Source organism: Mesocricetus auratus, unplaced genomic scaffold (genome assembly GCF_017639785.1).
Source record: "Mesocricetus auratus isolate SY011 unplaced genomic scaffold, BCM_Maur_2.0 Super-Scaffold_100014, whole genome shotgun sequence".
Classification (NCBI taxonomy): domain Eukaryota; kingdom Metazoa; phylum Chordata; class Mammalia; order Rodentia; family Cricetidae; genus Mesocricetus; species Mesocricetus auratus.
In genome coordinates, this window is record NW_024429197.1 from 40737993 (window position 1) to 40751673 (window position 13681).

Here is a 13681-nt window from a genome sequence, read left to right on the forward strand (position 1 = left end):
GTGTGTGTGTGCATTTATGTGCATGCATGTATGGAGCCTAAGGTTGATGTGAGAACATCCTCAATCATTCATCATTCTTTAAGACAAGGTCTTTTAGTTAACCCAAAGTGCTGCAATGTGACCATTTTGCTATCCAACTTGCTTCAAGGGTCCCCTGTCTCTACCTCCCAAGGCTAAAATTATAGGCCAGCTGCCACATCTGCCATATGTATGGGTTCTAGGAATCTGAATTCCTGTTCTCTTGCTTGTACTGCAAACACTTTAATCAAGAAGCCATTTTCCCAGCCTCCATTATGTTTTGTTATAGACACAAACTTACTGTGTACTCATTATATTCCAGATACTTTATTATTAAATGCAGAACAAAATGGACATCATTTTTGTTCAGTAACATGTTCTTATATGAATAAATGCTATGGAACCCAGTGTGGTAGTTCACTTCTGTAATCAATCCTAGCACTTAGGAGACTGAGGCATGAGAATTACATTAAATTCATGACCAGCTTTGGCTATAAACTGTATTCTAGGCCAACCTGGGCTACAGAGTGAGCCCCTATCTCATTACAAATTAGTAGTCAATGTTATGAACAAAAGCAAAGCAAATGCTTAGGCAAAAATATCTTGCGGGGGTTGGGGGGGCTTTCTGAAAGAGGTGATGAGTGATGATTTGCCCCATGGAAGTTTATGAGCAAACCAGTCAGATAAAAGTCTCAGGAGCTTGTGTAGTGAGAACATTCAGACTACCCATGCATACAGGGAGAGCAAGAAAGTAAAATGACTAAACACATCCTGGTACTCTCAAGGAAATGAGACATTCCATTTAGCCTTATAATAAAACCTGTGTTAGGTCCTTTCTTGGCTTATTTAAGAGGATGGGTTTTTCCCCCAAGAAATATCCTGTATAGAAAATATTTTCTCTTTAATTATTGTGAAAACTTTTAAATGAAAATCACCTTTCCATTTCTTCCACTTGAACTGAAAGAAATGACTTCATAAAATTAAAGAGACACTATTTCTCATATATTTTCAAATATGTGTACATGTGTTCCACTAGAACACCATTTTGAAATTGATTTGACAGAGAGGAGCCCGTCTGGAAGTGCCTTTGGGAGCCAGGAAAACCTGCGGTGGAGAAAGGACATGACTCACTGGCGTCAGAACACAGAGAAGCTTGATAAGTAATACGACCTTCTAGTCTAGTCTGCTGTAATGGGCTGCCTAGAATTTAAACACAAAGAGAAAACAATTCATTTTAGTTTTTTGTTTTTATTAGGCATTCGTATATTAGAAGATAAAATATTTATGTATAATTTTTAAGTTTTAGATTTTAAACTATTTGAGAAAATTTTATATGTTATAGTAAAATACATTGCAGATGTAAAAACTCATTTATAAATAAATAAAGGAAACCTATTTACCCAACTAATTTTCCATAGAAAAGGCACTTGGCAAATGATTTCAGCATCGAGTTGTTTTGTGTGTTTTTCCTCTCTTTACTGAGTTATAATTAGTAAGAAATATACACTATATATTGGAGTTTTGATATGTGTATACAATTGTGCAATTATTATAACCAGGTTTGTTAACATCGTCTCACATAAGTTTTTTTTAAAGTTTTATTTCTAATGTATGATTCCATCCCATCTTGCTTAATAGTTAAATTATTGGTGGTGGTTCACACCTTTAATCCCAGAACTTGGGAGGCAGAGGCAGATAGGTCTCTGTGAATGCAAGGCCAACCTGGCCTACAGAGAGAGTTCCAAGATGGCCAAGACTACAAAGAGATACCCTGTCTTGAAAAACAAAAAAACCCAAAACATACAAAAAGAGTTAAATTACCTTCTGAAAGTATTTATATGAATAACTAAAGAGGAAAATCTAATACTTTTATCATTATTAAATACATTGAAAATGTTTGGAATTGAAGATGAATATTCAACTTTTCTATGTTGCATACCACAGTAGTAAATGCAATATATATAGCACCATCTAGGGTCTGTGCTGATGGCTGTGTAGAAAAATGTTTGCTGCAGGCCTGAAAGGCAAAGCAAAAATGTCTGCCCTTAGTGGCACTGTGTGTCTTTGTTGGGGACAGATGTATATATTGCCCGGCATAGTGGCACTAAGGAGGCAGAGGCAGGTGAATCTCTGGATTTGAAGTCAGCCTGATATACATAACAAGTTCCAGGCCAGTCAGGGCTACACAGAGAGAACCTGTTAGAGAAAACTCGTCAGAGAGAAAGAAAGGGTGGGCATATGTTACTATATAGTCAACGAGATATAGGGAAACAAAACATTTTAGTATTTGAATTATTGCCTTTTTCTTCCTTTTTTTGTGTTCTTGTTCAAGTAAATGTTAATGGTTTCAAGGTTTTTGTTTTAATGAGTCTTTAAGTCGTTTTTTACTTCTGACTTTTTGAAAGATAAGTAAAGTTTCTTACAATATTTTGTATTAGGTCAAGAGCAGAAATAGAGCATGAAGCACTGATTGATGGAAACCTGGCTACCGAAGCGAACCTCATCATCTTGGACACGTTAGAGATTGTCGTTCAGGTAAGGATGGGGAAAAGGAGTGCAATCACAGACTTGGCAGGTGGAGATTGGGAAGTCAGTGTGAACCTTAGAATGAGGCTCAGACGTTAGCCACTTTATAGGCACATGCCTACTTTATGTATTTGTCTTTAAATCGCAGACTGTTTCTGTAACGGAATCCAAAGAGAGCATTCTGGGTGGGGTGCTGAAAGTGCTACTCCAGAGCATGGCCTGCAACCAAAGTGCAGTGTATCTGCAGCACTGCTTTGCCACGCAGAGAGCCCTGGTCTCAAAGGTGGGTTGTTTGTACCTGTGGTCTTATGCGACTTTGCTTTCTTCTGTAACACTACCTAAAGTCATTTGCACACTCAACTGGTCAATACATTATAGATTAATTTTAAGCACAGTGTCCCAGGTCCTCCGTCTCTGCTTCTGTCTTCAGAATGTGTATTGATCTGAATTATTGGTAATCAGTTTCTTATCTTGGAATCTTGTTTTGAGAAAAGCCTGAAATCAGTAGCTGACTGGGTGTAGTTCTTGTTTTCTTTCTCCTTGTTCTGTCTGGATTTTGTACGTGGAAAGTGGGGCTGGGTCCTAGCACATGTGATGCAAGTGTTCTTTCGCTGAGCTCTGTCTCCCACCCATGTATATCTTAAGATCATTTATTAAGAATTTAATGTATTTTACACACCCTTTGCTGTGTAAAGGTGGCTCTGTGTTCCACTGCCTCAGAGGTTTGTTTTTTGCTTCCCCCAAATATGTGCATTTTTATTTACTTGTTTATGTTGAGGCTTACATGTTTATACTGTTTTCATAATATCTGAAAACAATCCAGATAATATTAGGTCTGCCTCGGAGAAAAAGAAAACTTGCCCAGGGTCACACCACTAACCTAACAAGTGACGTCACCAGTATTTTAACCCTGCCTGTCTGACTGTGGTGTGCACTGTTGACTTAACTAAAATTTGTCTCCTAGCCATTCTTTTTAATTTCTCAGCTAACCTCCCAGATTTCCAAGTCACACTGTATTAACACATCTCTGTGTCTTCCAGTTTCCTGAGCTCCTGTTTGAGGAAGAGACAGAGCAGTGTGCTGATCTGTGCCTCCGGCTTCTCCGACATTGCAGCAGCAGCATCAGTACCATACGCTCACATGCTAGTGCCTCCCTTTATCTCCTCATGAGGCAAAACTTTGAGATTGGGAATGTAAGTGTTCTGCCATGAAAATTATCTGGGTTCATAATGAAATTCAGCTTTAATGGACAGGTATTAACAACTTAGAATGTCTTTATTTCCCATCCTGTGGATGTCTTACAAAAGTGTGTGCACAAGTGGGTTCATGAATGCATGTGATACGTGTTTGGTAATAGAAACTCACACTGCTACATTTTTATTAGGTGCCAGGTTCTCATAACCCAGAACAAAGATTCTAGTTACTTTATAGATTGCATTTAGTGTTTTAAAGGCCCCAAAATTTGATTACACATGGAATTTCTTAATACATGTTCTTGATAGCATTTTCTGTTGTTCTGGGAAATGCTTTTTTTTTTCTATTCAGGTGGAAAAAAGACAATTTAAAGATTAGTATTAGATAGTACCTGTAGTTAGAAATTGATAATTTAAAATTGTCAGTGATGATTATTTGTTGACCACTACCATCTTCTCAGTTCCCACCACATCCTTTAACATATTTAACTACCTTAAATACTTGAATGTTGTTGCTCACACTGTGGGAGTCACAGTCGTAATATAAAGAAATGAGTGATGTGCATTTACATCCTAGTACTACAGGAAAGATGGACTTCTGGGCTAATAAAAAGTCAGATGATTAACCAAGAAGTTATTACAATGACTCAGAGCAGAAATGGTAAGGCTGTTGGCAAATGTGGTAGTTTTAGGAATGGAAAACATTTTAGAAGGCAGCAGGGACTATATTGGGTTTATTCTATGAAGCGTAAGAGAAGAGTGAACATGGGCTGACCTCTAGATTTTTGGTTTGAGGAAGTCAATGAGAAACAAGCTACATTGGCTATACTGACTTCTGATTATCCATGAACTATCCAGATAGACTGTTTAGTAAAATAGAATGGCCTGGAGCTCTACAGAGGGAATAAAGACTGAGTTTTAGCAAGCATGCCTGTTAGTTGAAGGAAAGGCAGCTGTTTAGTGCTTGTCAAGTGTGAAGAGGTTGACAAAAATAGGGAACATTGGTGTTTTAGTTTCATTTCCTGTTGTTGTGGTAAAAATCCTGACAGAAGCAATTGAAGGGAGAACAGGTGTGTTTTCACTCATAATTCAAGGTGAATTTTTCATGGCAGGGAAGACAGGCAGCAAGGACATGAAGCAGCTGGTCGCTTCACATCTGCAATCAGGAAACAGACAGGGATAAATGCAGGCCACTGATCTGTTTATGTAGTGCAGGGCTCTCTGCCCAGGGATCAGACTACCCTACAATTAAAATGAGTCTTCAGACATCAATGTAATCAAGAGACTCCCTTGCAAACATTCTTAAAAGCCAAGATTAATCAAGATCGTTCCTCACAGATATGCCCAAAGACCCATCTCCTCTGTGATTCTACAGTTTACCAGTTAAAAATTAGCACTAAGCCTCACAATTTTTATTTAAAATAGATAACAGAGATAACAGACACATAAAGAAGACAGAAAGAAGTGAAAAAAGAATAAGATGAGCTGGGAATGGAGTTCAGTGTAGGAGCCCTTGCCTCCCTGTGCTGAGGCCCTAACAGTCCCTAGCACTATAGAACACAAAGCAGACTGGGAAATCTGTAGAAAGCAATGCCACGGAAGGTAAAGCCAGAGACTCCAAAGAGAAAGTGAGCCGGTACTGTAGATACACAGAAGAAGGAAGCAGAAAACTCATAAGAAGACTTGGATTTGACAACTAATTTTAAGGGTGGTTTCATAACAGGGAATAATGGGGCAGCAATGAGTTTATGCTATGAGAAAAAGATAATAAAATGTAAACTCCTAAAAATATCACTGTAAAAGAGTCTGCAGTGCTCTAAGGCTATGCTTTCATCATATTATGAACCTAGTGAAGTAAGAGAGTTAAATATTCCATATCCCACTTAGACTATGGATATGGTGGTCAGAACATAATTTAATGGTAGAGCATAATCTGATATTCTGTTGGTGAGGCTTCCCTCTGAGTTTCCTGTTCAAGTTTCTAAATTTTTCATTTCTAATTTTACCTCATTTAGGTTTTCTTTATGGATTCCATTTCTACTTTCATGTCTTACTGTTTTCTTCATTTTACTACACTGTTTGTGTTTTCATAGATTTCATTAGTGAATTCATATCCTCTTTAAAGTCCTTGATTATATCCATAACAGCTATTTTGATGTCTTTGTCTCGTGCTTCAGTTATATTGGAATACTTGGGGCCTACTATGGTAGGGTTCCCAGGCTCTAAGTGGAGACATATTGTCCTGGCTGTTATTGATTGTAGTTTTACACTGACATAGGTATCTGGGCTTGTGATAGTTTTCATTCTAGGTGTTGGTATCTGATCTTTTCTTTGTTGGGTGGATTTTCTGTTCCTTAGTTTCTGTTTGCCCTCTGGATCTTAGGAGGAAGTGGTACCCATGGGTTGCTTGTAGAGGGTGTGACCACTGGGGTTCCCAAGTAGAACTTGTTTCTAGGTGTTGGGAGCTGACACACAGGAGTGAGGATGGGCTAGAATGGTGGGGCCTTGAGAAGGTCCATAGGAGGGAGGAAAGCAGGTCTGCCACAAGGATTTGATTCCCTGGAGCAGGACTTCCTGGCCACCAATGGGTTCCTAGGGAGAGAGTGTTTCTGGCGGGCACAAAGGGATGGGTGAGAAGGCAGGCTGTAGGAGAGAAGCTGCTTAGTTCCCAGGAATGGGAGCAGACAGGAAGGGAAGGCCACAGCAGGTGGTCTGCTCCAAAACGGGATAAATAAGACCAGGGAACTGGAATTGGAGGGCGGGAAGGAGGGTGAAAGACCATCCCTGGATGCCAGCTGGCTGAGACAAAGAGTGAGGAAGAAAGGCTGTAAGGAGAATCTGCCTGGTTACCTGGGAGTCTGCTGTGTCCTTTTAAAATCAGATTTCAGTGCGTGTATTTCATTACTTTAAAACATCTTTTCCTCAGAATGTTTTTTGTTACTGTTATTCACCAAATATATGAAATATTGACAATTTCCCTTTCACAGAACTTTGCCAGAGTGAAAATGCAAGTAACAATGTCACTGTCCTCTTTGGTGGGTACATCTCAGAATTTTAATGAGGAATTCTTAAGACGTTCTTTAAAAACTATTTTGACATATGCTGAAGAAGATCTAGAATTGAGGGAAACAACATTTCCTGATCAGGTGAGAAATGCTACTATTTAAATTATTAATTACAATAAAATTACTGAATAGGAACTTTCCAGGTTGTTAAATGGTGTTTTTTTACTGGAGTATGTGTATGTGTGGTGTGTGTGTGTGAGATCTTTGTCTGTGTCTGTATATGCTTATGTGTTCATACATGTCAAGGCCCAGAGGCATTCCTCAATCCCTTTTCTACCTTAACTCACTGAATCTGGGGCTTACTAGTTTGCCTGGGATGACTGACCAGTGAGGCCCAAGGACCTTTGTTTCTTTGCCTACCTAAGGAGGAATTATATGCAAATGCCAGTCACCACACCTGGCTTGTGGGTACTGAGGACAAACTCAAGTCCTCATGCTTGTACAGAGAGTGCTATCCAACTGAACCATCTCCACAGCCCCTTGTTTTCATGATAGTATGATTGCTATTTAATTCTCTTCATTTGTAATGGAACAGTGGACCTAGGCAGAGTAGACAGTGCTTTGGGGTGAAACATTCCTGTGTATTAGTCAAATAGTATGTGCCTTTAATAAAATAAGTTTCATCAAGCTACCTCGTAATACAGTGAGAGACAGTTTTCCTTGTGCTCTTGCAGTCCTCGTTTTGCTGCACCTGATCCCTGCTTACAGCACTGCATGTAATGGAAAAGTCTAGTCTACTGAAGAATCCATACAGTTCATGCCCTCCCTTTGCCATACCCATGTACTTGCTATAACTCTTTTCAAAGTTCTAGATGCTTCTCTGAAATAATTGCCAAACTCATTTAATTATCGGGAATGAGTGACACAGAAAATTTTTGTAAATTTTCTACTACAGGTCCAAGATCTGGTTTTCAACCTCCATATGATCCTTTCTGACACTGTTAAAATGAAGGAACACCAGGAAGATCCTGAAATGCTGATTGATCTCATGTACAGGTAACCTTCATGTCATTCACTCACTATTTGCTTTATGAGATTAGTAAGTCACCTGGATAGCATTCGATGAGACGAAATTAAAAAAAAATATCCAAGTGACTTTCTAATATACATTAAAAGGTCAAATGCAATTTTACTTTTTATTTATGTATATGGGTATTTTGCTTGCATGCATGTCTGTGCACCATGTGTATGCCTGGTGTCTGCAGAGGCCAGGAGACTGTTCTTTTCTGAGGCTACTTTTTTTTTTTATATTTTCTGTGACTGCTTTTAAACTGTTGCATTTGGACTGAAGAGACAGTTCAACAGTTGAGAGCGCTTGTTGCTCTTCCAGAGGACACAGATTCCATTTCTAGCACACATGTGGTAGATCAGAACCATCTACAGCTGCAGTTCCAAAGGCTCCTTCACCCTCTCTGGTCTCCATGAGCATCAGGCATATTGTGTAGTATGTAGACATGCATGAAGGCAAAACACCCATACACATAAAATGAAAGTTAAAAATTAACTTCACTTTACTTACATGTTCTGTTTTTGCGGTACAGAGGATCAAAGGTAGAGCCTCAAGAATACAGTAATGTATTGTTTGTCAAAAATAAAGAATTTTTTCAAAATAAATTTGGTATCCTAGATCTTGAACTTCTTAGAAAATCTCCAAGCCCACATTTTAAATGTGAAAAAAAATCTTTTCAGAAAGCACAGTATATGAATGTTTAACATAATATGAATTGCCATAATTTCAAATTATGGTTATGTTTAAAGGTAGTGTTTCTAGGTACAGATTTTGAGAAACTTGTTATTCCCATTTATGTTGATAGTTATTACAATTGTATGTTGACAGACACAGCAGCAAAACTGTGATTTTCTTTTCTATGTGAACCTCTGTTTCGGTTTTGCCCACTATAAGATACACAAATAAAACATTTATTCTCTTCAAATAAAGATGATGTGGTGAAACTACCGTATATATTTTCTAATTTTCCATATATATTATGAAAAATATGTATTTTAGTTTATATTTTCTAGTTTAAATATGATAGTTTTCTGAGCAGCCAACTTTTAATGTGATATGTCTGTTTACCCCAACCCAACATGATAATGTCCATTTTAGATACCACAGTGATTTCTTTATCCATACACCATGATATTTCCAGACACTTAAACACTTATTATAACAGGTTGATGCAATAGCAGGAATTTATCTGATAAACTCTGCACAGCTCTCTGAATTCTCCCTCCCCACCCCCCCCCCCCAGATTGGGAAGCTGGTAATGACTGAGACACATTTCTGTTCTGATTAGAATTGCCAAGGGATATCAGACCTCCCCAGACCTGCGATTGACCTGGTTGCAGAACATGGCTGGCAAACACTCGGAACGCAGCAATCATGCTGAAGCTGCTCAGTGCCTGGTCCACTCAGCAGCACTTGTCGCTGAGTATCTGAGCATGCTGGAGGACCGGAAGTACCTTCCTGTGGGATGTGTCACATTCCAGGTAGGAATCAGCTGTGTGTATGTGAGATCAAGGTATGTCCTTTGGTCTTTACTTTAACCTGGTCATATGGAGTCCTTCAGTTTGTAAGGAAAGCAGAAAGTAAAGCCAGTGCCTGGCCAGGTGAATGAACAGTGCACTGTTGTTTTGTTCCTTTGTTCTGCATCTGTTCTGAGAATGCAATCAGAGCCTCACAGTACCAGGCATGTACTCCACTACTGGCTGCATCTCCAGCCTCTTAAAGAGGAATTGGCTTTTATTTATTTATTTTTTTCGAGAAAGGGTTTCTCTATATAGCCCTGACTGTCCTGGAACTCACTCTGTAGACCAGGCTGGCCTTGAACTCAGAGATCCACCTGCCATCTCAGAGATCTGCCTACTTCTGCTTCCAAGTGCTGATATTAAAGGCATGGACCACTTGGTTTTTAACTGGGAGTTGAAATTGGGACTTCAATCCTAGGTCCCGGAAGAACAGCTAGTGTTGAGCCATCTTTTCTTTCCCATAAATTAAAAAGTAAAAAGTGTGTGTGTGTTCATGATGTGCTATGACACACCTGTGGAGATCAGAAGACAACTGTTCCCACTTCGTTCCTGTGGGGAAGTTGTCTAGCAGCAGTTGTGGTAGAGTGGAGTTTTTTCCTTGCCTGCCGCTTTGGTTTTTCTCCCTGCCACAGTTGCAGTCCCCAAATAACACACAAGACACTGTATTAATTATGAAGCTGTTGGCCGTTTGCTCTTTCTTACTGGCTATCTCTGACTTAAGTATATAACCCATAATTGTTAATCTAAGTATTTCTCTTACCGGAGAAAGGGTCCGGACCTCTTACTCCTATGGCGGGTACATTGTGTCTGCCTGTGTCTCTCTTTCCCAGAATCCTCCTCAACTCCTAGTCCCACCTATCTTGCTTTCCTATTGGCCAACAATGCTTTATTGGCATATACACAGGACTTCCCCATAGTTGTAATTTTATTGTTATTTTCAAATAGAGTGTGGTTTTTGAGATTTCTCTTTCCCGCTGTGAAGGTGTGCATAGGGGCTGGATCCAGGGTTTCACACAGCTGAGTATGGGCTTTGCTATGTAAGCTCTAACCTGGTTTCTTTTCTTTAACCTTGGTTAATAGTTAAATCTCACCGTCAGTTACTTCCTTATGCACATTTTTCATACTAGGAAAGTAAGTCAATCTATTTTCCCTAGAATATTTCGTCTAATGTATTGGAAGAGTCTGCTGTCTCGGATGATGTGGTGTCTCCAGATGAAGAAGGTATCTGCTCCGGAAAGTATTTTACTGAGTCAGGACTTGTGGGGTTGCTGGAACAAGCAGCTGCTTCCTTCTCTATGGTAGGTGACAGTTTCCTGATCCATAAATGACATGTATGGATCTGCCTTGTGACCTTGCCTTTCCTTTAAGAGCATTTGCTTCAGATGCCCTTAGAGCTGTCCTTCCAGATCTGTCCTTGCCACTCCTAGTATCTTAATGGTCTATGCTTGCCCAGTATTTTCATTTACTTGTTTATGAACCAGGTTAATTGGAGTTAATCTGCAACAGTTGTTTTCTTTGTTTACACAATATTTTCTGAAAATTTTAAATTAAAAAACAAAATAAGTTATGTTAGAGTAGACTAACATGACTTTACAGCATTTCTGCAAGATAAATTGGAGATTTTTTTTTCCCTATTTGTTGAGCTGTGCTTATGTCCTTCCTGGGTAGGTTTTGGAGAACTGGCTCTTGCATATCAGAATCCATCCTGCATCCCTTGCCTGCCAGCTCTGCTTGTATAACACTAGTCCTTGTTCCCTCCCATCTGTATGTGAAGAATTGAAGCTATCAAGGGGAGCCCAGACAGGACATTTGCAAAAGGAACATAGTCTAGCCTTCTTGAGCCTCTTTGAGCAAGTCCGTGTTTCCTTTGACTTTACTGTACCATGGTTCAGGAGAAATGAGATGCAGAGCTGCTTTTCTTCTCTGGAAATTAGATTTCTTCTCTAGATCTTGACCCTATCCTGCAATGTATTGTTCAAGTGCCTCAAGTTCAGTCTGAGCTTGTTATTTCAGGTACAAGTTGTTCAGCCTACTCATGTCTTTTCTTAACAGGTAATATATCTAATAACAATATGTGCCTTAGGTTAACATGAGGAAGAAGTATATAAGTTCATGTATAGAGGATGCTTACCACTTTAGTCACTGGCATTAATACCATCTTTAGCATTATTGGTTCTTAGAGCCAACATATTTAAGTATAATGATTTTCAAGCTCTTAAAAATATTTTTCCAGATTTCAGTCCTTTCCAAAATGTCCTATCTCTAAGGACCATGACCATCCCATTCTTGCCTTAAACTGAAGTGAACTAGCTGAGGGCATGGGGCAGGTTTTTTTTTCTTCAGTTGGCAGAATAAGTAAATTTTATTTGTGTGTTTGTATATGTACATAATTCCAGTAATTCACAGAAGTACATTTAGATTAAAGACTAGAGGTCTGTTATATAGAAATTCTTTTGTTAACACATTATTAATATATATTAATTATATATTCTTTTGATTTTAATTTAAACTTTTAATTTACTAAGATAATTCCCAGAGTGTTTTAGTTATGCCAAATTTATTCCTTATTGAAACTACATCATTGCCTTAAGATCCTCCTGTGATGTGTCCTGTGAGTGTGTAAGACTCGCACTCTTACAGAAGGACCTCCTGAGATCTGTAAGGCCTGGGAAAGCTGCCCCCTCCTGGACAGTGGTAGCTGTTGTGTGAAAGAATGCAACAGTCGCGCAAGCGAGCAAAACCTCCCATTGCCTTGAGACTTCCTGGGCCTACTTACAGTTTTGGAAAAGCAAATGATTTAGGTTTTTCCAGAGACCACAGATTATCTGGTTGTTAAGAGAATCAGAGATCTGTGACCAGTGTAATAGTTAAATTTCTTGAAGTTCTCATAATTAGTTCTCAGAAATTTATATGCACGTTTACATTAGTGAAGTCATTATAGGCTAGGCAGGAACAGGATGCCATTTCAAACTATACATCAACATAACTATTCATGTGTATATAATATAAACACATACCCATTTGAGTCCATCACAGGAAATGATATGTTACATAAAATTGGGTTTTTAAGCTTTAATACAATTAAAAGTTAGACCTATTGGAAAAGCTTCAGTGGTATTATCTTAATAAAAAATACAGTGGATTTACAAATTGTAATGATCTTACTTTTCATTGCTCTAAAAGAAAGCGAAATCTCACAGATATTATTTCTGTAGGCTGGCATGTATGAAGCAGTAAATGAGGTTTACAAAGTACTCATTCCTATTCATGAAGCTAATCGGGATGCAAAGAAGCTCTCCACCATCCATGGTAAACTTCAAGAAGCATTCAGCAAAATCGTTCATCAGGTAACAGTCCCCACTTGTAGCTCTGTTAGTGGGGGGAGGGGCGTGGAAACCGTAATATTAACTTGTGCTGACATCTAACCAGATCCCATGAAATGACCATGTTACTTGGGCTAAAAGACGGTTAATACTTAAATTCAGACTCATTAACAAAAATATGAGTGAATTTACCTAAAGTGCTTATGACTATTAGAAACTTCCCAAATGACTTTTCCCCCCAAAACTTTTGAATTACTACTATTTGTCAATGTTTTGGGATCTTATTTTATTTTCTGTATTATATTGTAGATTATAATTGTGGATCTGATATTAAATTAATATTTGTTCCTTTGTTGCCAAAAAGGTTTTATATGTAAATTAACTTTTTGTTGAATGGTATGACATTTTAATGAAATCTTGGTATTTTTTACTGCTATGACTGTGCTTGTTTTTCCTACATTCATACTGTTACCCACAGTGTATTTCTAACATGAAAATAATGAATGAGAAAAGGTTCTTGTGTAATTTATAGAATGATTTCAGTACTTCATTGTGTAAGCCACATTATCACCAAAATTAGAATCAAATTAAACTTCTTAGAAAGTGAATAGACTGTTAGTGGCTGGTACCTTCTGACTGAGTCGTTGGCTCCACTGACATTTTCCTGTTGAGCCTCCTCTTTGTGCAATGTTCTGCTCCCTTCCCACTCACGCCCTCCACAAGGTGGTGGAGAAGTGACTGCCCACTCCTGTACCAGAGCTGCTGCACTGTCTGCCAGCTGGACCACAGTGGCCAAGCTCTTACAAATGAATTGACAGAACCGGAAAGTAAAATAGGCTGCTCCGGTTAAGCCAGGACTCTATTGTAATCTTCTAAAATATTGAAATTGCAAAAGGTTGGTTAGATTTCATGATGGTAACAGGTATTTTTTAATAATCAAATTATGCACATGCTATAGGAACTTCATCTGCCTTGAGAGCTCTATGATGCAAATTTTATGTGGCCAGTCTGGTACATGTAGAGCTAC

General features: G+C 38.6%; 1 protein-coding gene across 9 annotated transcripts in view; it reads left to right on the forward strand.

Annotated features, from left to right (window-relative positions):
- The window catches only part of Dock7 (dedicator of cytokinesis 7), a 168062-nt gene that overhangs the window by 132507 nt on the left and 21874 nt on the right, over positions 1-13681 (forward strand). For all 9 annotated transcript variants that reach the window (XM_040757117.1, XM_040757118.1, XM_040757119.1 and 6 more), the window contains 9 exons: positions 1082-1178; positions 2457-2553; positions 2693-2827; positions 3585-3737; positions 6725-6883; positions 7698-7798; positions 9100-9292; positions 10486-10629; positions 12547-12678. In XM_040757117.1, the coding sequence (XP_040613051.1) occupies positions 1082-1178; positions 2457-2553; positions 2693-2827; positions 3585-3737; positions 6725-6883; positions 7698-7798; positions 9100-9292; positions 10486-10629; positions 12547-12678 (1211 nt within the window). The remainder of the gene's footprint in view (positions 1-1081; positions 1179-2456; positions 2554-2692; positions 2828-3584; positions 3738-6724; positions 6884-7697; positions 7799-9099; positions 9293-10485; positions 10630-12546; positions 12679-13681) is intronic.